At 37.7% G+C, this 25,310-nt stretch overlaps 1 protein-coding gene across 3 annotated transcripts in view; it reads left to right on the top strand.

Moving 5' to 3' along the window:
• The window catches only part of LUC7L2 (LUC7 like 2, pre-mRNA splicing factor), a 37,108-nt gene extending 13,761 nt beyond the window's left edge, over window positions 1-23,347 (top strand). For 2 of the 3 annotated variants that reach the window (XM_054197290.1, XM_054197302.1), the window contains 8 exons: window positions 8,558-8,656; window positions 9,515-9,625; window positions 10,298-10,441; window positions 11,532-11,708; window positions 13,979-14,070; window positions 14,942-14,971; window positions 15,909-16,103; window positions 22,424-23,347. In XM_054197290.1, the coding sequence (XP_054053265.1) occupies window positions 8,558-8,656; window positions 9,515-9,625; window positions 10,298-10,441; window positions 11,532-11,708; window positions 13,979-14,070; window positions 14,942-14,971; window positions 15,909-16,103; window positions 22,424-22,616 (1,041 nt within the window). In that variant the 3' untranslated portion in view covers window positions 22,617-23,347. Of the gene's footprint in view, window positions 1-8,557; window positions 8,657-9,514; window positions 9,626-10,297; window positions 10,442-11,531; window positions 11,709-13,978; window positions 14,071-14,941; window positions 14,972-15,908; window positions 16,104-21,046; window positions 21,153-22,423 lie in introns of all 3 variants that reach the window. The other variant, XR_008465785.1, reaches the window with a different exon arrangement.
• The last annotated feature ends 1,963 nt before the right edge of the window (window positions 23,348-25,310 follow it).

The following is a 25,310-nucleotide window of genomic DNA, read 5'->3' as shown; positions in this document are numbered from 1 at the left end:
TCCTCATAATGCAGTTAGTCATCAGACTACAAAATGTGTTCCACACTGTAACTCTAGATCCAGAAAAACAGTGACTAGTTTAATCCTTTTAGTGGGAGTAGTAGAGAGGGACTCATAAGAGACAGGCTTTATCTGACCCATGTATGGTCTACTGTTTTACCTAGTCATGGGTCTGAAGAAATGGACCTTCTGTCTTGGTAGCCCATTCTTAAATGGGCAAGAAGCTAGTTTTGATAGGAAAATTTTGTTGTATCTTTGGGTTCAAGACCTGTAGGTAACAAAGATTGAGTAACTGTTTGGTTTGGTGGGGGGGGGTTCGGTTTTTTGTTTTTCCAAATCCAGAGTCTTATGGTTCTGAGAGAATAAGTTCTCTGGAGACACTTTGAGGTTAAATCTCTTCATTGACTAGATTGTCAGTAAAATACTGGACATGAATTGCCATTTTTTGTGTGTCACAAGATAATCTGTTCAGTTCCAGTGAAATGCATATTACTGTTCCTGTCTGCGAAATCCAGAATTCTATGGTATTCCAATCCACCCACTCTTTCAAAAGCACTCAAGGAGGACATTCATAGATAAAGCAAGACAAACGAAATGACTCACATGAGTAGGCTCTGTTAATTTAGTGTGTTCTTTTCGTTAATGGCCGAATGCCCAGAATTCTGCCAAGGAATTGATTTCCCTTGACAGTAAAATTGTGTTCCCTCGCCTGCAGTATGTATTGGTAAAAGTAGCGAGTGTATACTTTTCTTAGAAGATTGGAGATTTTCTCTTTGTTGTCTAGGCTTATGTGTATGTTATCTCTTCTCTCTTAACATGAAGTGTGTGCATATTTTTAAGAATACTGTGTGAAGTCTTCTGTTATTTCTAGACTTCTCTGGAACACTTAGAGTAGGTATTTTCCTCAAGTTTCTTTGAGATTTATCTTTTGGTTAACATTAAAAACATTTCAGGAAAAAAGCATCCATACAAATTAGTGAAGTTTAGAGTTTTACTAGGAAACTTCTATTGCCTAGGTCGACAACAATGCACAGTTTCCTACTTTTTCTTTAAACTTTCTTTTGCACTTCTCTCTGTCTTGCTTCCTCAGAGTAGTTTGTATTTAAAGGAACAATAAAGTTGTCTTTAAAGGAACCCTAAATATTTTACTTAGGAGTGTAAAGCCATAAAAATTAGCTGTATTTTGAAATGTAATTCTTTCTTCTGGCTGCTGTTGTCAACAGAACAGTTCATTCTGTATCTGTTACCCTCTTCTTTGACTTTTTCAGATGGACTTTTCTAGTTGTCTGTTAATGAGCTTCGGTCGTTACCTACTTTAATCAGGAGATTTTGGTTACATTCCTATTTTTATTTCATTTTATTTAGGGACGTGGCTTTGCGCTACTAGGTTTCTGGTTTTGTAGACTTGAAAATGCTAAGTAAAGCAGTCAGAGGTGTCTCAGTGCCTGCAGGAGGTGATTTTGTGTCACTTCGGAAAGAGACAGGGAAAGCATGGGTTTGGATTTTTTTTTGGGGTCTGCAATGGGAGTAACGGGCTACATGGGAGACATAGTTAGAATAGTGAGTCCCAACAGCAAAAATGTAAACACTTTTGTTTACATAGCATCCTCTTTCAGTTTATTAAATTATAATTCCAAATCTATTGTGATCTGTGATTATCTTTTTATTTGAAATGTGTTTTGAAGTTTGTGTGAGGCACCCATTGGTAAGATCACAGAAATTACTTTGTATTCAAGGTTGTAGAACAGCCTCTGTTCAGAACATGCTTTTGACAATGCCTCTCATAAATGCTCTTATTTTTAACTGACTCTTTTTTTCATGTTTTGGTGCTCTCCTTTTTCATAATGATCACTTGAGCAGTGGTTCACATGTGTAAGTCAGTGGTTTAAGAGTTTGCTCGTTCATTTCAAGTTGAGAATTTTACAATGAGAGATTAGTAAGACTTTGTAAACCCTGGGACATAGTGAATAATTTACCACTTAAAGTTAGCAATTTTTACTTAACTTTTTTTGTCTTTAGGGGTTAACACTCTCTCTTTAGCTTTTTTTTATCCTTAATAGTTGCTGATGATCAGGCTTGTGGTTTTGGGGTTGTTTTTTTTTTTTTCCCCAGACCATGGTTCTTGAGTTACTTTTCATCAGCAGCATTACAAAAACGTTTGCTTATATTTATCTACATTATGAGATTAGGACTGAAGCTACCATACGTAGGAGTCAGATGACTCCCCTGTAATGGTACGTACCTATTAATCAACATTCTCTGGATGTAAGCTCTGTGCTGCCTTTGGCAAGTTTTACAAGATGTGTAAGAATCTGTTTTCTCTATCTTTGGGAAAAATAGCTGAGTACCAATGAAAATGACAAGGTGGGAAGATTTAAAGCAAATACCTTTAATAAGGTTAAAATTGGTAACGTCCTAAATATTTATAGTAACCTGCTAGCTATCTTTGAAGAGCCTGAGCAGTTCAGCACTTCTGAACAATCTTTCTCATTAGCTTGATTGTGCTTCCCTGTTGAACAAACGTCACAAATACTGTATGTGCTCTTGGAACCCATGGTTAAGAAACTCCTTTCCGCTCAGTGGATTAGCTTTGTCTGCGTTTGTATTTATGTGTGTTTGTTGAGAAACATCTTGCATTTTATTTTTACAGACCTCAAAAGTATGCTCTGTCAGCTCAGTTCTGCAGTTAAGCATATCTTTAGGTGCTCATGAATTTATTGGACTCAGCTCTTCAGGACTTTTGCTGACTAAAACCATATTGATTGAGACCTTGGTTTAGCAATATACTTTAATACGCACTTAACATTAAGCTTATTAGGGATGGAATTCAGCTCCAGATTAAGACATCTAAATATAGGTTTCAGCTGAGGAGCTAGGTGTTGAAGTTTGCACTGGAGTCAGAAGGGATCTAAGTAGTGGAGCCTAGAGAAAGATTCAGTTCACCTGCCACTGGGTTTCCCTCTCAAGGTGGGCTGAATCCATTTAGGCTCACTGACTGTACTACCGAGATTTCCTATTACTGTGGAAGAAAAGTTCGGATAGTTCACATGTGTGCCGATAGGAGTTAGTAAGATATTTTAATCTGGAGTTGATGTCTTTGCCAGTAGTCCCATTGGCTCAGTGGAACAACTTCCATTCTTAAAACTTAGGTGTGCCAGTGTGATTATTTGCTGTAGCATTACAAAAAAACAGGCATTCTGCTGGAGGGTATCAGCTTTTCAGTTCAGGACTGATTTGGTCATGTGAACTGCTTCAGCTTTGCAAATCAAATTAAATTAGGCTTGAATAAGCTAACTCAATTTGTATCCTTTAGCTCAGCAGTGACGAATTATAAAGTGCACTGTTGTCCCAGCAAGTGATCGTGTCAGTCTCTCGAAATGTATTCTTAATTTCTTTGACCAGTTCCAGGAAAGTGAACAGATTGTACCATATTCCATTTTATTGGGTTTAATTTATCTAGGTGAATGGGTTTTTTTGTTACTCTCTGTATGGTTATGTAACTTCAATGTTAATGTTTTATATAGTCAGGCTATAAGACCAAATATTATGTGAACACTGACATATCTCATTTAGAAATAAGGAAAACTACTGCTAGCTTTGTCTTTCAGTGAAGATCTACTTTAAGGACCTGAAGTCTTCAGAAGTGAGGGTATGATTAAAGGGAGAAGTGTCTCTAAAGAAGTATACTTCTGAAGATACCTGGGATTTTCAGTGGTTTCTAAGGACTTTGATAACTTAAAAACTTCTGCCTCATTTTAGCTCGGCATTTCTTTCCTCCTAGTGAAGTCCTACAAAAGTTAACCCAGTTAGTGAAGTCAGAGGACTTAAATCACACATAATTATATGATCCTAAAGGCTCCCCTACTGAACACGTGTTGCCTACAAGAAAGGACGGGCTTTATCACAAGTCCAGAAATCTATCAGAAACAAAATAGTGTGGATGAAAAATGAGTTCCATAATAAGGAAGATCTCAGCAAAGAGTTTATCTGCAGCTTCTTTTTATCAGTAGCAAGGGTGTTCTCATACTTGCCTTGACAGTTTGATAAAGGGAGAGATTTGGTTCCTCCAGTAGAAATTTTTCAGTCATGTCAGATATTCCTAAACAAAAAAACCTTCTCTTGATGAACGTTAACTGTTTTGGTATGTGTATCTTTATAGCTAGAAAGAATTCTCTACGTAAACACTGTCCATCAGTCCTCTGTGTTTTAAGTAGTTTTGACTTTGCTGCACTCTTTTTGCAGTCAATATAGAATACATTCCATAACCTAATCTCTGATGTCAAAGGAATGTGTAGTAGTTGTAGAAGTGCCAAAATGTGAATTTTGCCGTAGGTAGCTCAAGATTTGAAAAGAAAGCCTTCATAATTTCATGTTCCAGAAACAGCGTCACATCAGAGCTTAATCTCTGGTTCAGTTATTAGTGCCAGGTACTCTGAGTGGACATTTATTTTATGGATAAACTCTTCAGATTCTCTATTGTCCAAGTCCTCAGCCAGCTCTTCCTTCATGCTAAATTTACATGATTCTCTTGTTTGGTTTTTTTTGGTACTTGATGTGATTGAAGCAGAGCTGTGCATCATTTTTAAACTAACTGTAGGTAATCCATATTTCTGTATCAATACCGAAGGCGTTCTATCTGTTTTGTGGACGGGATGAAAAGAGAATAATTATTAAATCATTTCAATGTGAGGTTGTTTGGGATGAAAGACCAGTCATCTAAGCCTCAGCTCAGGGAAATCAAGTAGCTTTAATTGCCCATATAACACTGAGGAATAAAGAAAGTGTTGCATAAAATGGTTAGAAAGTTGTTAATATAAGTCACTAGTTTCTTAAGCAGAGCTCAGCAATAGCAAAAGGACTGCTGATATCCTGCTTTGCATGTGGTGGCCTACACTTTTTCTAGACTCGTCTTGAGCCATACCTTTCAGTTGTTAAAAGGATTCTCCAAATATGTAGGGGTTTTTCTGGTTTTAATCCTTAGTAAAAGTGCAGTAACTACAAAAAGTCCCAAAGCGTGGTTTCACATATTCAATAAACTTTAGTTATGTCTAATCTGGGGGCTTGGATGTTCTCACCTTTCTTTATTTGCTTTACTCGCATTAGGACTCCTCTTAAGTAAATCACTTAAGTAATTTAAGTGTCTGAAAGTACGGACAGTGAAAACCAGTTTATGTGCATTCTTTTTAAGCCTTCATTAGTAGCTCAATGTCTGAACGTTAGTTTCCCTCATAGCCGTCTTCTGTTTCAAATGTGATTGGTCTCTAAATAGCTGGCTACCAGTGCTTGTTCTTTTCCTCTAGGGGAGGGCATATCTTGGCACCAAATCGCAAGGTGAACATGTGGAAAATGAAAATAATATGTCTAACTGTATCTTCTGTCCATTTCCATCTGCTGTCCATCTACTTTGCCGCTATCCATATGAGCCAAATTATAATACAAGATGCTCTGGGCTTATTAAGGTCCTCGGCAATCCTGAGCCAGCATAGACTTTTGACAGTAATGAGTCATCCCCAAGATGAATTGTCTTTGCCTGATGTTGCATAACTTATACCAGCAGAAGTGATTTTACATATAAGTGCAAACTGGTTTAAGAGTTTTAAATGAGTTTTTTATGTGTCTCTACATTGGGGTTTGCTAATAGACCTTTTAAGAAAGACATTTAGTAGTAATACTTCTGCGATGGTGCTTTGAAGGGATTAGCCAAGACTAGTACAGGCTGTGTTAAGGAGCAGTTCCGACAACGATATAATTTATTTTGCAGCAAAGCTAATGAAAAAGAATCCTTTTGTCTTGTACCTGCTTGTTCTTCCTCCCTGTCTGTTATGTCATTTGAGCATTCGTAAAGCTGCACTCTGTTGGGTCAGAGAGGAGAAGAGGAGACAAATTATTTTGCCTTCTGATTGAGTCATCTAACAAAAATAAATCCTCCATAACACCCTCCTCATCACTCAAAATTACTGCTAATGTTACTGAAGTTATTCAAGAGTTTCTGAGGTGGCATCTTGTTAGTGTAAGAGATTGTAGCTGCTTAAGTTCGCTATTATGTTACCACCTACATATTGTTAGGACATCTGTTTGTGTGGCTGCCTGACAAGTTGCGCAAAGGTACGTTGCTGAAAAATTGCCTCTGATGTTGGTTTGCTTAAGATATGTTTTACCCAGTCGGTACCCAGGTTGTGGTCAACTGCACAGGCAGATGCGCCGGCATGGGGTGGCACAGCGCAGTGATAAAGGGAGAACAGAATTCTTTTCAGTAGTAATGCTGGCTCAGAGCAATTACCATCCTTTCAGGCTGTGGATTTACAATTCCCAGTAAGAAAAAAAGAAATCAGAAAATGTACTGTCTTGAGGAGGGCAAATCCAACCCGAATTGAGGGAAGTGTAAAACAAACATAAAGTGAACAGTGTGTCATAGTAATGCCATGTGAATTCTGTTTTTTTTGAGAGTGTGATGGAAGTTTATTTCACGCATTTGTTCAAAGTGTATGTAGATTGCATATTAAAATAGCATTTTTCTGATGCCACGGTGCATGTGTTCCAGGCTTTTTGTCGTTGTATTCAGATCTATTAAAGCGTGTCACTAGCCTTATCTATGCGTTTAGAACTGGAGTGCTTCACTTAAAACAGGATTGGCCTTGAATTTTACAGTTTAATGTTAAATACCTTATTAGTACAAGCAATGAATCAGCATAAAGACAATCTTTTCACAATTTTAGGAGGATTTTGAAATGTCTAATTTTCAGATAATTTAAAAATGTTCTTTCATATTACTTTCCTAGTACTGAAGTACTTTCCTGAAAGAATGCTGCAGTTTAAATAATGCCAGAATCTAATGACGTGGAAGTAGATATGTGTAATACATTGCTCAGCTTCAAAGTCTTTGTGGATGTGCATCAGTTCACAAAATTGCTGAGATCCTGTGTAGTTGCAAAAGGAAAAGCTAATCTTTTTCTTTATCATTGCAATCAGATGTTCTCTATTGCAATCAGACGTTTTCCGGAAAATAGGTTCATGGTGGCTGAAGGATATTGAAATAACTAGTTTATCAAAAACTTTCACGTTCAAAATTCTGTATTTTAACAATGTTTTTTTTCTGTCTCTAACACGTCAAATAAACCAATAACTTCTGTAAAAATTACTTAAATGGATTTGTAGGAACATCTAGCTGATTATTTGAGAAGTTGAAAGCAATGATGCTTTTTTTTTTTGACTCATGAGGCTTGAATTGCTACTTAAATGCAAGTATTTTGTTTATTAAAAAAAAGACCGCACTCATTTGGTTCAGAACCAAATGACTTGCAGCAGTTTCCTGAGTTAACACTCATCTCTTATTTACAAAACTCAGAACACAAATTATTAATTATTTTAGTTTTGGTTCTAAAACTGTTATTAAACTACAACAATAACAACTTTTTCCGTCAGAGTTCAACTTTCATTATGTGCTTTCAATGTTAGGAAAGGATTAATTTTTCTTAAAATTAAGTGATCGGTGCCAAGAGCAGACTTAACTGAAACTATGCTGCTTTTAAGTGATGCAATGATGATACATCAGCTTGTGCTTTTGCAGAGAGGGTGCCTTGGTTTTGTTCAATGTTGTTTCCATTACAAATAGTTTTTTGCGATTTGTTTGGTTTAGTTTTTTGCTTTGTTTTCGGGAGTTTTTTTTGTTGTTGTTTGTGGGTTTTTTGTTTGGGTGTTTGTTTTGGTTTTTTTTGTCATGCACACATTGCTCTGTCTTGATCACCAAATAAACTTTCAGCAACAGATTGAATTACAATTCCTTATGCTGTATGTTGTGCAAACTTCAATTTAAAAACAGTATTTGTTACCTAATAAGATTCTGGGCATTCTTCTCAGTGGTGTTGTATGCAAGATTAGTGATGCAGCCTGGTTACTTTAAGTTCACGCTTCCTTCCTACCCTTTCTAGAATGGTTTTAGATTACAAGTAAAATATCTGTACTCTTTGATCCCTGATTCTTGTACATAGTCCAACACTCAGCTCATCTTCACTCACCTGCAATATGTTTTGCTGGGATTTGAGTTTTTGGCTATCCTACTTGAAATGCTTCAAGAACGGATTTTAAGCATCACTTACAGTGGTGCTGTGGTTGTAGCTATTTCAGGTGATGAACAGAACTGGAACATGTATCATAGAGCGTGCAGACTGTTCAGATCGAGCATTTGACCATTTAATTGCCAGGCTTTTTTCAGGGAACTTGGTTTTCCTAAGCTGTTTTAATTCAACACAGGATATCCCACTTCAATCACTTCTTTGAACTTTCAGTAAAACAATATTTTTGCAGGACATTAATGATACTTCGTAATACAAACAGCCATTGTGATAAGATAAGCTGTTCATTCGGTCTGCTTTTATTATTTCCTGATGCACGTTTATTAAAGATGTGGTATTGTCTTACAGCTTTATTAAACTGTCCTTTCATTCTCACAAGCAAGATGATTTGCTTCAGAATATTTGACTGTTAAAGAAAATCGTGCTAACTTCATTCCTCGTAACACTTTGAAAAGTTATACCACTTTCCCTCTGGCTCTTTTCAGAGAATGGACCTTGGAGAATGTCTGAAGGTGCATGACCTGGCATTAAGGGCAGACTATGAAATAGCATCCAAAGATCAAGATTTCTTCTTTGAGCTTGATGTATGTATATTGTCTTAATGGTGGAGAAAAAGCATAATTTGTGTACGTAGGTGGATAAACTGAGCAACAAAAGTTAAGTTTTGGTACACACAAAATGAAAACTTTTGGAAGGTAATTTTATAGAAAGAGGCAGAGAAACCCTTGACACAGTTAAGTAAAAGATACATGCCTCTTATTGTATGTAGGTATTTAATTTGTGTTGTTAGTCATCTCCAGGTAGAACCGGTAACAGCCTTCCACAGAACAAATTATCATGTACCTGGATGCTGTCTTAGTGTTATTAAATAGCAAGCAAATGTTAAGGTTGTGTGTGCTTTGAAGAGAGTCTTAAATTCTGTGCTTATTGAAGAAAGTAATTTTGTATTGGGGATAACAAATCCTATGCTATGTCTCAGTACACCGTAGTTTGAGTTTTGAACTCCCAACTAGGAAGTTAGTCTTCACTAGGACAAAAAGGTTGGGTGTTTTTGTTGTTTGGAGGGATGATGATAATATGCTTAATAGCTTAGAATCCTAGTGAAAAAAGTTACAGTATTGCATTTGTTGGCTGGGCGAGGGGAAGCTGAATATTCTTTGAAGAATTTTAATGCATGTTAGAAATGCTCACTTCTTAGAGAAGATTTAGAGATTCCAAATTTCTGCAAATACTTACGACAACATGTAGACTGTGCTTTTTAGAATGTTGTGTATTAATACATGTGATTAGTCACCATAAACTGCCAGGTTATTGTTTTACAAAGCTTTCACTAATAAAAATTTATAAAAATTAAGTCTTAATAAATCTGGAAAAGGTTAAGGCTAATGAAATAATAATCATGTTCTTGACAGCATTAATAGGTGTTCTTATTGATGTTTTAGGCAATGGACCACCTGCAGTCATTTATTGCAGACTGTGACAGGAGAACAGAAGTGGCTAAGAAAAGACTAGCAGAAACCCAAGAAGAGATCAGTGCTGAAGTTGCAGCTAAAGTAAGCATGTAAAACTAGTTACTGAAGTCTCTTCGAAGGTCTGTTTTTCTAAGGAGCCAACTTAAGGCTTTGGCAAGCTAACCAATCTGAGAATTCATACTGAGGAGAAGAAAAAATAAGACCTTTTCTCTGTCCTTCCCAAAACTGCGTTTAAAGCATGGAGAGGAGAACACAGGGAAGAGACCTCTCTGATATTTTTGAGCTCAGGAAACTATGAGCTCAGGAGATTTGACTCTCTGTGATACCATGCCATACAAATGTTAGTAATTCTTAAACTTTTTTGATCAAAACTTCATCCATAAAGTAAACAAAATTTGATGTGCTTTTCTCTAGATCTTCTAACTGAAAAAAACTATCATTTTTCTATGCATATATGCACGTGCCAGGAGGAATGGTTGTAAAAATACTAATTTTGCAAGACTATGTGGTATAGGCAACAGTGTGAATTACTTGCGGTTTCTGAACAAAATCCTGCTCTGGAGTTGGTACATAGACTTGGTAACTCAGCCTTTCTCTGCGTTTTTACATGAGGCAACAACCTGGAGAAGTTATCTCTGCATATTTCTTTTAATTCTATCTTACCGATTTTGCATATAACAACTCAATAGTAGTTCAGATTGTTTTTCATAATTAAAAGTATTTCCTGTGTTAAGCCTTTTCTTGTCTTTTAAGGCTGAAAGAGTTCATGAATTGAATGAAGAAATTGGGAAACTGCTGGCCAAAGTAGAACAGCTTGGAGCTGATGGGAATGTGGAAGAATCTCAAAAAGTAATGGATGAAGTAGAGAAGGCTCGGGTAAAGAAGAGAGAAGCAGAAGTAAGTTGGTTGTGTAAGGCTTGCGGGATGGAGAGGGCAGGGTCCAATATTAAATTGGTTGGCATCTGTGTAATGTAAGATGTCTTATCTGCCGTCATTTCCTTAACTAATTGCTTCATATAAAACTAAAAAACTTGCTTCGCAGCATCCTGTAGAGTTTAAGTTTCTACCTTTTAAATGCACTGCTATACTATTAAAATTGTACTCACTTCCACGGGTGATGTACTTATGTTAGTTTAGCAGTGTCGGTCACTTGTATCTGTGGACACTACAGTTGTGTCTCTGTGTGTTGGACTGACTTATCTCATTTGGTCTCATGGCCCTTGCTGTGGCAGACCAGTTGTGCCTCATGGTCTGCTGATGTGGCTTGTACTGGAAAGCTTCAGTGAAGTGAACCATTGTCTTCATTGAAAGATAATTAGTCAATGGCTTGTGTATCGGGCAAGCCAAACGGTCCTTGTTGTAATGTTCAGGTGGCAGAACTCACCAAGAGATTTTCCATGTTGTATTTCACCAAGATACTTATATTTATGGAAACAAACATCTGCAGTTGTTTTAATGGTACTGGGGGGCTGCTGGCAGTCTTGGTTGCATCCCAGTGTCTGTAGATAAATAATAAATGCTCAGGTAACTTGTTTAATTAGTGTCTAAAATGCAGGTATATTTCTCAGGAAACTGCTACTTTTTAAACTGGGTTCAGAACTAAAATTGGTGTAATATTTTCATAATATGTTAACATAGTAATTGTAGTGTTAATGTCCTCATTGTTGCACATGAAAAAGTTGTTCATCCTTCTAAGTAGTATGATGTGAAGTAAAGGTAATAATCACCCCACATTGTTTAATTTGCAAAACCAGTTGCTGATTGCTGATGTCCTGTTTTTAAATATGTCCAGTCTTCAAAATAAGGAACGTGCCTTGTATCTTAATGAGACAGTTGGTCTATGAATAGTGTGAACTGACTAAAGGGTGTGCTGTGTACATTGAATTCAGTTATCAGTTTGTAGTTTATCTTAGGTAAATTGTTGTCTTTACATTTCTGTGCATTGAGAAGTAACAGTTAGCAAATTGGTTTGGGTTTTTTTTTCTAGGAAGTATACAGGAATTCTATGCCTGCCTCCAGCTTTCAGCAGCAGAAGCTGCGGGTTTGTGAAGTTTGCTCGGCTTATCTTGGTCTTCATGACAACGACCGACGACTTGCTGACCACTTTGGAGGAAAACTGCATTTAGGATTTATTGAAATAAGAGAGAAGCTTGAGGAACTCAGGGTAAATCATTCTTATATTTTTTGTGTGTGTGTATGTGTATGTTCCTACTTGATTATTTGCCAGGCAACCTTAATGAAATATTTTTTTCTGAGTGTGTGAATTTTTTCATATTACTTCAAAATTTGGGATTTCGTTAGTCTGCAAAACACAAAACGTTCTAATTTAATATCAATTATCTGGATAACTTGTTAAGATGACCTCTTTTACACTGAGGTGTATTAAAACACATGTTCAAAGTAATGCATCTTGGGAACAAAGAATGCGATTCCACTTATAAAATGGAGAACGTATTTTGAAAGACAGTAATGTTGAAACATATTTAGCAGTCATAGGAGATAGCCAAATGAACCTTACTTTTCCAGTAAAAATGTAATAAAAAAAGTAATAATGAGACTAAAAGTAATAATGAGACTTTTGAAAACACGGGAACATATAGTGGGCCTAAGTGAGTGATATTTTATTTATTTAATTAGGATAAAATGTTAATAGGGCTGGTATTGAAATCCTCACTTTTGGTACCAATACATAAGGAGGATGATAACACATGGCAAAGTTTTCAAAAAAGATCTACAGGTAGTGAAAGAATAAAACTCAATTTGTTTATTTTGTCCAGACAAAGATTAGGTGACTTTCATTCTAGAGGTACCAACAACTGAAGGAGATCTCTTCTTTAAAGAAATTTTTGGAGGTTTTTAAGGTTAACTGACAATAGATGAAATAAATAAGTTCCAACAGCTCAAGGTTGTAGCTATCCAAAGTCAGGATACAAAAAGATGTATATCGTGAAGTCGGGCTAGATATTAAAAATAATTGTTACAGGGGGTTGCATGTTCTTTATAGCTTGAAGATTTGAAATCCAGTTGGAATATTATTCTGAACAGTACTGTCTTGACTAGAAATTGTGTGCTGGAAGATAGATTTACTGGAATTATGTTCTAGACTTTTGGTATTCAAGAGGTTGGATTTGGACGTGGATACCATTTATGATCTTAATATGCAAATTACGGAGTTCAAGGCTCAATTAAGTATTTAACTGTAGAAATTGGTAAAGTCAATAGCTAAATGAGTCGAAGCCTTAAAAGCAGAAAACGCTGCTACTGAGTTTGAGTAAATTGGCTTGGTTTATATTTCATAATATTCCAGCTGTCTTGCATGGATACTGTGACTTACCTTTTGGAAAGCCCAACTCTTTCCGTTGACTATATTGGCAATTTAGGCTCCTAAATATAGCTGCTGTAACTTAATCCTTAGATGCCTAGAGTAGATCATGTGTGCTTCCTCTCATCCCTCCCTGAAATTATGCAAGGAGTCACTTGAACAAGAAACCTTGCTTGTAGTGAAATTACTGATACTGTACGAGGAAGTGTAGATATAATATGACATAAAGGGTTGAAGTAACTGATCATTTACACCATTTGCAAAAAAATGCATGGATAATTATTTCACATTCCCAAAGCATCAATAAAATAATCTTTTGAAGTACTTCGCTAACAAAAAAAGAAAACAATAACTATCCCCTCCTTCCTCAGAGCTCTCCTCAGAGATCTAATCAAGATGCTGCTGGGGCAGTTCCACATCTCAGAAGAAGGTCTTTACAAAGAGTTGAATTTCTTGCATCATGTCCAGAAGGTGGCGAGACTTGGGTTTGGCCAGATCTCCAGTTGTGAGTTCCACATCTGAGGGCCCTCTACTGAGCGTGCCTTGTCCCCAGTAGTAGTGAGTTCAACCTGGGGGCTGTCAGCTGAAGCATCCTCTCTAATTATATGTCTCATGTTCACAACACAGAAACAAGTAGTCTCAAAACTAGGTATCAGCCCAACCAAGTCCTTTCAGACTAAGGATTTCTTTATGTCACAGTGTAGCTGAAGGCATTAATAAAACAATTAACTCTCCCGCTTCCGATTCCTTTCTGCCTTTCCCCAGTGGCCAAAATATGATAGGATTGGCATGGAAACTCTGGCATTAAAGGCATGACTTATTGCTCTAAACTCCTCTTTGTGGAAAACTCGATACAATTCTACATATTTCAGGTCTTCGTGTAACACCCGCCTATTTGCTGCAGCTCTTCTGCAATAATTTCTGTTTCTTGAAGAAAAATAAATAAATAATATATATATACACTGAGGAAGAGAGAGGGAATAATACACACAAGAGAAAGGGAATATACATGAGGGAAAGAACTGAATATTAACTGTCTAGATTATTTTTATAGCACCTTCATCTGAGAAATTTTGAAATGTAACTTAATGAATATATTCCTTTGCTTTTAGAGGATTGTGGCTGATAAACAGGAGAAACGAAATCAGGAACGTCTGAAACGTAGAGAGGAGAGAGAAAGAGAAGAAAGGGAGAAACTAAGGAGGTAGGGATCTATTTTAATTGCATATACATAATGACCTATTTAAATTTAATGGGAAAACTGGTGTAGTTCATGCACGTTTCTAAATCTCCAGAATCACAATAGTCTGCATTCCTTGGAAACTTAAAAGAATTGAGAGTGAATTTCACATCTAATTCTTAAAACCTGAATTGTTTTCATAACCTTTTTGAAAACTACAGATAGAAGTGTCTCTACATATTTGAACAAGTGACCTTTAAATTAGTTAATTTTCAGGTGTGTACCTTGTTTTGAGACCTGACAGATGTGAGCTTACACAGATGTGAGTTTCTGACATCTGTTAAACGTTCAATATTTTCTTTATAGATGTTAGAAATTTTCCTTAGTAGCTGAATATATGCTGGAGGAATGTAATTCCCCCTGTTCTTCTATGAAATAGTTGCTTCCAGGTCTTGTGGGGCTAGAATGGAGTGGAATTGAACTACAGTTCTTTTGACATGTCAGCTCCAGAGGTTAACAATGTAAACTTTGAAATCTGTTGCAGTCTGATAATAGGTGCCTGACAAGAAATGAGGGAGTACTGACTTGAACAGTAAGCTTTTTCTGTGGGAAGGTCGGGAATAAAAAAGCAGATTAGATATTCTTTTGGGTTTGTAGTATGGTGGTCTCAAAAATAAATAAACAACAAATGCACAACAGTTGTCAGAGGGATGTGTTTCCTGGTAAATATTTTACGAAGATGTTAACATCACAGAAAAGGCCTTTAAATAATTGCTAGTAAAATGAGAAATACAGTAGCAGGTCAGCTAGCTTGGCTTATTATTACGAAATTGAACTTTATTTCACAGTAAGATTCTGTAAGAAAAATTGACTTACTATTTTCCATTTGTTTCAGGTCCAGATCCCACAGCAAGCATACCAAAAGGTATATAAATCTGCAGACAAGGAATACCATCAATGAAGCCAGCCTTTCACAAGCTGGAACTTTATAAGTTTGTCTAGCGCTATTAGTTTAAGATGTCCACCTTTACAGACAAAGCATTCTGTTACATAGTCAACTCTCTGTGTGTTTATACAGTATTTATCACTATGCTAATGAGATTGTATGTGTGCATCTATTTTGTGGCTACTACAATGCAACTTTTTGTCCCAAAACCAGTTAGAACACAGAACACTGCGCTTTCTTCAAAACAGAAGCTTGTGTTTAATACCTTTTGGTGAAAACACACGTTTTTAAAATCCTAAGCGCTAGGTTAACTCTCAGCGTACAACCCATCAATAGTACAAGTTTTCTTCCTAACCTACACAGTTGAACGTCACCAGTGAGGTATATTGCAAAGTGATTGGAGAGGGGACAGGGGGAAGGAAAGAAAGAAAGAAAATAAAGAATTTGTATGGTGGTTAAAACCTTCCAGACTAGTTTTATTGTAGTAGGTATGAGGAAGGATATAGTCCTGTTTTTGCAGAACTTCATAATATGTATGTTCTGGCAAATGATCCCTGTCATTGCGTCACAAAGTTCTATAACTTCGCCTGATAAAGATAAGATTTTAATTTAAAAAAAGACATTTTTTTCCATATTTTAATTCCTTTCAGAAGCCTAGATTGGCTATGCTGTAACTATATGTACAGTTGTGAATTAACTATAAAATTGTCTGCATTAGTCACAAAAGAGTTTATAGGATTTCTAATGTTGCTTTCCCCTCTCTGTTTGCCTGTGATAGGACAATGCAATAGCTCTGAACACTGCAGACAATTCTTTATACAATAGATTTGTTTATGCATAGAGTATGATATTGAAAGTACACTGATAGAGTAACTAGGTGAATGCAGTGTCTGGTTTAAGTCCTTTCTGTTCCTAGATCTAGGTCCCGAGATCGCCGTAGACATCGGTCTCGCTCAGCTTCCCGGGAACGAAAGAGAAGAACTCGCTCCAAATCCCGTGAGAAACACCACCGTCACAGGTCTCGCTCTAACAGCCGCAGCCGGAGTCGCAGCCATCATAGAAGCAGGCATAGTTCCAGGGAGAGAAGCCGAGAACGCAGCTCCAAAAAGAGGTAAATGTTGCCCTAGAAATAAATGGCTTTTCCTAGGTGCATGGTGAGAATTTTCACACTACATCAAGTTTACGTTTACCAGTTGGTAATTGTCGTGGTTTAACCCCAGCCAGCAACTAGGATCATGTGGCCACTTGCTCCCCCAGGCATGGCAGGATGGGAAGAGGATCAGAAGGGTAAAAGGGGGAAAACACGTGGGTTGAGATAAAGACAGTTTAATAGGTAGAGCAAAAGCTGCGCACACAAGCAAAGCAAAACAAGGACTTCATTCACTGCTTCCCATCGTCAGGCAGGTGTTCAGCCATCTCCAGGAAAGCAGGGCTCCATCACGTGTAACGGTTACTTGGGAAGACAAATGCCGTCACTTCAACCATCACCCCCTTCCTTCTTCCTCCAGCTTTATATATTGAGCATGACGTCATATGATATGGAATATTCCTTTGGTCAGTTGGGGTCAGCTGTCCCGGCTGTGTCCCCTCCCAACATCTTGTGCACCCCCAGCCTGCTTGCTGGTGGGGTGGTGTGAGGAGCAGAAAAGGCCTTGATTGCTTAGCAACAAAAATCCCACTATTCCCATCCTAAATGCAAAACATAGTGCTACACCAGCTACTAGTAAGAAAGTTAACTCCATTCCAACTGAAACCATGATAGTAATTTAAAAACATTGAGACTGGTTCAGATTTCAGTTACACCTTTAGCATGTTTATGATTTGACATACAGTAGTGATATGTATTTTAAATAAAAACAATAGGGTTATGTATTATTTCTGTTTTGGAGGAATGATAAAAGGTATTGGTGTCAAGATGATAATGCTGCCAGCTACCTGCAGCATAGAAAGTGAAACAGTTGATCTCCATTTGGACCCAGGGATATCAGCAGTCCATCTTACTGTCATCCATTTGGATTTTCCCTTGGGCTCTTGTTTCCAGCACTGGAGCCCATCTGTTGTGTACTGCACCACATAAAAACAAGTTTAGATACGCTTGAAAATAAACTCGTTGCGTTGCATATGAAGATGTTGCTTTGCAAGGGAAGTGGCTTATCCCCTGATTGAAGGATTACTGCAGAACGCGGTCTGGGGCTGTTGCTTGTGAATGACTCAGTTGCTGTCTGCTCCTGAGGATTTGCTGGCTTATTTTAGATGAGTGAGGTAAGCATAATTTAGAAGAGTGTTGGAATTGCAGGACGAGGCATCTGGTAGGGAGGTCTGCTCATAACCAGGATTCCTTTCTGGTGTAGGTCTGCCACCGTGGCATAGATTTGAGTGCAGTACAGGGTGCCCAGTGTTAAAACCCTGACTGTCAACTTGCAAGAAGAGAAAAGATCTGGTTTTGAACTGGCCGCATATGCAGGGTTTACAATTCAAATGGTTTTAGGAGTTAAATCACCGAGGATGGAGAAACATGTGTTGATGTGTTCAAGTATCTCGTGGGCTCTTTGTCCAAAAAATGAGCCCTTCTTCTTCTGGAGTAGGTAGGTGACTGTAGTCGCATTGTGCTCTGTAAGAGAGCACAGAAGACAGGGTTGGTCCAAGTCTTTTTTTTTTTTTTTCCTTCTTTTTGTTGCAGATGAATAAAACTCAAATGGCCAGCACTCTAGTGGATATAATCAGTAGTGTCTGCTATTTAAAATTCTTCAGGGTGTTCTTTAGTGTCCTGAAGTCAATGTTTCAGACTTGGCAATTTCCATCTTGTTTGTAGCCTGTCATCGCAGTTATCCTAAAGAACCTGCCTCTTCAAGGCATTCCCAATGGCAGATTAGCAAATCTTCAAACCTGTAGTTTTTCAGTCTTAAAATAGCCATTTCCCATGGAATCAATGCATTATTTTTTTTATTTGGATGAACCAATGTATAGAGCATATGCTTAAATTGCCTTTAATTTTTCAACTTTGAAGCCCAGCCTTGTAAGACTCAATTTCAGTCCTTCAAAGAAAACTATACTGATTAAAGCACAAGGTGAGGTAAAGGTGAAATTAGTGTCCTTTTGCAAGTTGCTGTCAAAGGATAAGCCCTTCAAACTTTGTTTTGAGTGAATGAGTTAAAAAATACAATGTAATTCAGGGCACAAGATTTCAACTTTACAATAGTCAGTACTGGAAATACTTCTGGTGTCAGTTCCTGTCCTGAAGGAATGAGACACACCTGTGTTGGAAGAATCCTTGGTACAAATAAGAGTTTTGCATTACTGTTAACATGAGGGGGGAAAAATTGCTGTGCCATCATTAGCAACTCATACCTCTCATTTCTCTAAGGTCAAGCGAAATTTTTTGCTCATAAAGTATGTTATATTTAAGAGAATAAAGAATCTTTAGGGCTATGATCTTGCTTCGCTGGGACCAGGATAGCTATTGAATTTGCAGCCAGACTGGATACCTGCTTTTTAGAGATGCCCTTCTAGCCCTTAGAGCTGCTTTTCACATGGATGTGGGAGAAGTCGTTCTGTTGAATACCGTACCACTGTTGATGCCAGATAATAAACCTGAACTTGCAGGCTCAAAGGTATTATATTTCCTTGTCTCCTAAGAACTCTTTTTCTATTCCAGGGAAGTACTCATTGCCAAATCCTATTTTATTGAAAAAAAAAAAAAATATTTTTTTGGGGAGGAATTTCTTAAAAAGCTGATATGAAATACCTTTATTCAAGCCTGTCTTCCTTAAGCTCAAAACATTCAGTTGGCCAAGGAATTCTGACCAGAAATACTCTGGAAAATAAGACACACTCCAGCAAGTTAACTACTTCAGGAAGGAGTTGGTAGCCTTTTGGCCAAACACTTGCAGAAGAACAGTGTGACACCAGAAGCAGCGGAAAGACAGCTGAAAGCTGCAATAAGGACAGCACACGGTGCCATTAATTCTAGGGCCTTAAGAGAAGTGTGGAGTTGTGGTTGCTATGTGGGAAGAGTTGCATCGCTTTATGTTAACCTAAAGCCTTTAGTGTGATTTTTTTTTTTTTTTGGGGGGGGTGGGCATGGTTAAATTACCATAAAGCACAGTTATTGTAGGCTGCTGAATCCTGCTGTAAAAGCTATTTATGTGTCTGGGTTTGTTTTTTAGTTTTGATTACATCCATTAGGGCTTCAACATGCAAGCATATTAAACAATTAGGCTTCTTACTGGAGAAACTCTTGATGTACTTCTGGAAGTTGTGTTCCCATTTTGTTCTGCATAAAAACATTATCAGAGGCAAATTTGTGCAGGGTGTTACTGTTTGCAGGAAACCATGCAGTTCCTTCTGGTTTTCCTGTCCGCCCTTCTCCAGAAAGTATTTTCTGAGGAGCTTTTCACATAAGATGAAAAGCTGCCACCTCTCAGATACTTCTTAATTCTGAAAGTAGAGGTGTTTATTGTGTGCTATATTTGAGGAAATTCTACGAATACAGAAATTTAAAGAAAATGCATTTGTCAGTCTGTATCATTGTTCACCCTATGAACAGGTGGATAGATGTAAATCTCTTAATTATTGGGATCTCCTTTCAAATTTAGTAATATAAAGAGTGTACTTCCACACGCTGTGGCCACAACTGAACATATATAGAGTATCTGGCAATAGTAGTAATCTGTTACCCATCTGGTAGTAACAGCAACGTACTGAAGATAATAGGAACCTTAGGTCTACCCAGGCTTGGATTACTGTCTTATCAAGAGCAGGTCTAAATATAAAGTCCTACTTTTCCTCGCTTTTGACTGTAAGTTCCAAATAACTAAAATGATTTATTTCATTAGAAACAAAATACGTAATTTGTGCTTCTTGATTTGCAATGAGAAAGTGAGTATTTGCAGTTAGATGTTGAGATGTATACTCAATGATAAGATCAATCATGACAGCAAACCTAAATGTGGGTAAATTGAGAGATGTCTGTGTCAGTGTCCTTGAGCCCACTTGGAAGAATTCATGTGACAAGGGCTAACATACTTCCATACAGACATTCTATGGGCAAATAGAGTACCTGAAGTCATAGGATGAGGCTTCATTTCACCTGGCGTTAGATGTCTCGGTCAGATGTAAATCTCATGAGTCTCGTTACAGACTTATCTGACATACTTTTGTTTCTATTTTAAGATAAGACAAATCATACCTTAAAGTGTCTATTCCTTCTGCTGGCTGTTAAGGAAATCTGGCTGATGAGCTTAGATGTTTACACTGCAGACATTTAAAGCTGTGTGAGAGAGATCCTACTCTTAGCACTTAGATGATTTTTTTTTTTTAATTAGATGATTTTTTTTTAATATCCTTCAGATCCTGGTTTACAACAGAATATTCTAGCCCTATGCTAATTCTCTAATTCTCTGCTGTGGTAGAGAAGTACAGACTTAATTTTCTTTTTTTTTTTTCCTGTTCTTTTGCCTTTTTTTTTTTTTTTTTTTTTATTCTGAGGAGAAAGCCGGGGTTGGGGGGAGCACAGGGCCATTTAGTCAAACATCTTACCCCTCAGAAGGTTTAAAACTGTAACTACGTCTTCCCCTGCTTTCCTAGGTCTGACTGGCTGCTCTAGGATTTTCCCAGGCTGCCAAGGCTGCCCTAGGATTTATGTCCAAGGCTACTTATGTTTTTTTGGGTTTTTTTGTTGTTTTTTTTTTTGTCCGTGGACCCAATGCAGGCATCCACAGATACTGTCTTGGAACCAACCAGTATCATGTATTATAAAACAGTTCATAGTCGGTGAACATGACTGTGTGGATGCTGCCCACGTATCTGGTGAAGGGGGCGGTTTCTGCTGAAGAATCCACTTGATCGCTTCGGAAGTAATGATTTCCGAGCATTCTAGAAAATGCAAGTCTAGTAGATGTTCTGAATCTAAAGGCTATACCTTGCCCTTGAGAAAGGCAGGAATGGTATTTTGGTTCTAAGTCTTCTGGTAGTATTATTGCTTGCTAAAGCAATCGTGTAAACTTTGACATCACTATGCTGTGATTAATTAAAGCTGCTCTTCCTTCTTGTCAGCTGACGAGAGACTCAGCTGCAGAGAGATGGGACGGCTGGACAAATGCATCTTAACATTCCTCCAAAAATGCATCGAATGAAAAGCCAAGGCTGTGGATGGCATCAGGTCCTATCTGTCTGCCTATTCTAGGATTAATTACTAGAGTTAGCCTGAGTCACCCAGTTTGGAAGCATTGTTACTTCTGCAGGGGACTTGCAGCGCGAAATACTTGTGAAACAGCTGTACTAATTCCAGTATTAACTTCTTATTTGGCATGTAGTTCCTCTTCTTATTTGACGTGTAGTTTCTGGAATAGGAGTAGTGCTTGTGGATTTCCATGTTTGCAAATACAAAGTCTTGCAAAGTACTACATTGCAGGAAAAGTAATCTTTCTAGATGAGGAACTAGAATGAAAGGTCACTTTTTGTAAGCTTATAAAAGGAAGCGAGTGCGGGAGAGTTATGTAGTCTTTAGTTCTGAAGTTTTGAGGTGTTGACACTAACTTTCTGTAAGTGGAGAGTAGTCTTGCTGTCCAGTACACTAGATTTTTTTGGCTAAGAAATTAGTGGCTAGCTTTGTAGCATGCTGTTAAGACTTTGCTGTGAAAGTATATATTAGAATCCTTGGTTGCAATACATCTTAAAATGAAAATGTGATGTTTTCCAAGAACAGACTTAGGGCACTCTCCGAGGGAATATAAAGAGGATGTCTAATGCAGTTTTTTTCTAGTATGGGTAGCTCATCTAATTTAAAACTACATGGACTGTTTAACAGAACAGCTCTTTTCTCACTCCATTGTAAAAGTTCTGAAAATGCCTATTATCAGAATAAAATATCTAAAATAACACCATACCAACATAGTAAAATGACACAAGGGATAATTCTTCCTGCAAAAGTTAATTGTAGCACAGATTCCAGATTTGTTTTATATTTGTCATGTGGTAGCCTCATTCCAGAATTATGCAAGTTAATTTCCTCCTGCTTTTAATCAAAATCCCATTTTTAAATAATTTTTAAAGTTTGTAATTTATATATCTGAGAGAGGCTGGACATTCTTCCCAAACTAGAGACTACAGATTGGAAATTTCAATTAAGCTTCTGTTAATGCAAGCTTGAGGGCGGAGGTTGAAAATAAGAGATTTCATGAAGCACATTGACCTTAATGTGGGCTCTGGAATAAATACAGACTACATTCTGCCTGTATCGATATTTGTCTTTTGAAATTGGAAATAAGGAAAGGAGAAGAGTAGAATGATTTCTGATGTCTTCTCATACACTTCTATTTATATAACTCTAAAGTTGTGTTGGAAAAAGAAGACAAATATAAAATTAGAATGCTGTTTGATAGATATAGATTGGTGATTAATTTGAATTCTCAAATTCACTGCACTTTTCAGATCCTCAAAAGAAAGATCTTCCAGAGACAAAGAACGTTCAAGAGATCGTGATAGAACATCACGCGATAAAGATAGAAGCTCGAGAGAGAGGTCACCGCGAGATTTCAAAGACAAGAAACGCTCTTATGAAAGTGCTAATGGCCGATCAGAAGACCCGAGGAGCTCGGAAGAGCGTGAAGCAGGGGAGATATAACTGGCTGTATATTCACCTGATCTCTAGCTTCCTATGGAGTTGCATACTATGGTTTAGTTTACAGTTGTTCAAAGGGACACCAGTGAGCAGTTCCAGACACTGATCCAACTAGGGTAGATGTACAGTATATTAAAGTGGTTATAACCAAGTCAGAATTAAACCCCATCAATTAATGATGCCTAAAGCTGGGTCCTGGACTTCCACCAAGTTGTAAAACTTTTCTGAAAGATTTCTCTTTATTCAGGACAACAGTTTTATGTAACAAGATACAGATCTCAATGTTTTTAATCTCCTTTCCAATACAAGTTAGTGAACAAATTCTATTGTACTACTTGCCTTGGGTGCTTTTGAACCTTTATAAATTCTCCAATTCTGCTCCAGTCAAAACAGCAGCATTGAAAGGTTGTATTTCGGGGGTTTTTTTGTTTGCCTTTTTTTTTTTTTTTTTTTTTTGTAAGAGGGTGGGTGGATGGATATTAACTTTTAAGGTTATGTTCCCAGTGACCTTTTTGTTTGGGAACCTAGGACTTGATTACAGTGGGAGCATTTAGACAGGAATGTGTGCTGGAGAAAGAGGAAATGTCTTTTTACAGTGCCTATTTAGACTTGGAAATTGAACAGCTGTTGCATTACATCTTTTTTTTATTTCTACTTAAATTTTGAAATCAAAGCCAGTCCCATATCTGTACCATTTGATTGGTATGTGTTCAATATATTTGTTTTTTCCATAAGGACTCTTTCTGCTTTTTCTTGTGGGGTGTAAACGGCACATCCTTAATTGTATTAAACAAAAAAACCAGCAACAACAAACAAAAATTGAGAACAAAAAAAAAATAAAAAAAAAAATAAAAAAGGAAACCACATTGTCCAATAACTTAACAAGGATATACTGGTCTCTTAAGGTGGTTACTTAGCAGTTCAGTCGTTCAGAAACTAGCATTTGGTTATTAGAGTTTTTAACATGCAGATGGGCTCTAGGAGAAGCAGCTATTCTGATTATAGTCCTGACCATCCTAAGATCTTCAGAGGCAAAAACATGTGGAATCGTAATGATCATGGCACAGCCACTAGCTCCTCAATGCCTTCCATTTCAAAAAGAAGTATTTCCTTTGGGTGCAATCCGCCTTTACATAAAGGGGGTGCTGTCGATTCTGTCCTGTTGAAAGTGCTTTGGGGAAATTATTCAGGTATGCCCAACTCTCACACAGGAGAATTTAGAGATGGTAAATTCTTCTTGAGATAGCACCACTGAGTTACTTAAGTAATGCTTAAGAGCAGTGTTTATAATGAGTTATTGGCATTTTCAGCAGGTTCTGCAGACTCCCCTCTGTATCTCCCTAGTCCAAGTGCCTCTGCAGGGCTGCTAATCATGGGTGTGTAATATCACTAGAAATGCACCGTGCCCATTTTTCCTCACTGACTCTTTTGTAGCCTCTTCAGCATGGTCAGAATGCATGGGTGATAATTCTGAGACAGTAGATACTGGCTGGCAGAGAAAGCTAGAACAGGACCTTCACACCTCAGGAAGGAGTTGTATCCAACGTGACATGTACCCTCCACTTGGAATTCATGTCGTTTTAAGCTCCTAAAAAAATACAGTAATAATGATGGCTAACTGCTTAACTTTTTTTTTTTTACCCATTTGAAATCTGAACGTGAGTTTCCTTCCTGGGAATGCTTTATGATTTCCTGCATGGCCCAGCTGTCTGATAAATGTAAGTTACCAGTGTTTGTCCTTCTGGCCTGAGCACGCTGTGTAAGTGCTTGCTTATGACGATTGTCACACCTTTGGTAATGGGATTCTAGTGAAAATGGGATTCTAGTGAAAAAGGTGAACGGTCATTTCCAGATGCATCTTGCATAGCAGAATTGCCAATGAGTGGATTGCCAACTCCTTTGGAATTCTTTTCTGGAATAAAAATACTCCAGAAATACTGTCTCCCCCTGCAGCCAGCAACTAGAAATTTTGTGCTGTAAAAGAGGAGTGGGGTGGGAATTTGTGTACTGTGACAAAACACTGCTCGGACTGCTTACTAGCATATTCTGGATAATACGCTGGTCATTTTACAAATGGCTTTTAGGTTGAATTATGAAGGGGTGATTGGATTTGAGCCTTTCCTTATTTATAGGTTTTCATGGGGTGGTGAGCTTCATAGTATCCAAGTACCACACCAGTGTTAAACAGAGAGAAGGTAAGTTTTGCCTCTGGTATCCTGATAAAATAATCTGGATTACATGTCTCGTGTCTGAAATGAGGAGTGGAGCGCGGTTAGGAAGAGAACTAAGAGAATTAAGGTGACTGATGAAACACACTTCTGATGCAAGAGTTCTGGAACACCTGTCAGTAAGGGAGGCTGCTTCATCACTTGTGCCTGAGTAAGTAAGGATCTTCCATCAGAACCAAGCTACCTTTATTTCCAGGACGGTGAAGCTCATCACCTGTGTTATTTCCTGCTGGACGCCTGAAGAGTGGTATTGACTGGCATTAGTTTGCATGGTCCAAATGGTTATGAAAGGGATCCAGGGGACATTAATCTCTGTCCACCTCTGCTGCATCACATAAGGGAAAGAGCTTTGACACTAATCAAATAGTTTGGGGTTCATTACGTGTGGTCTTTAATTTCCCAGTCTTCAGTAGATGGTTCAGCAATTGTTAAATCTGACTTCTGGTCTGGAACCAGATCACAAACACAA

Source organism: Rissa tridactyla, chromosome 1 (assembly GCF_028500815.1).
Source record: "Rissa tridactyla isolate bRisTri1 chromosome 1, bRisTri1.patW.cur.20221130, whole genome shotgun sequence".
Lineage (NCBI taxonomy): Eukaryota > Metazoa > Chordata > Aves > Charadriiformes > Laridae > Rissa > Rissa tridactyla.
The sequence above is the reverse complement of the archived record's forward strand: the minus strand, read 5'-3'. Positions and strand labels throughout refer to the sequence as shown.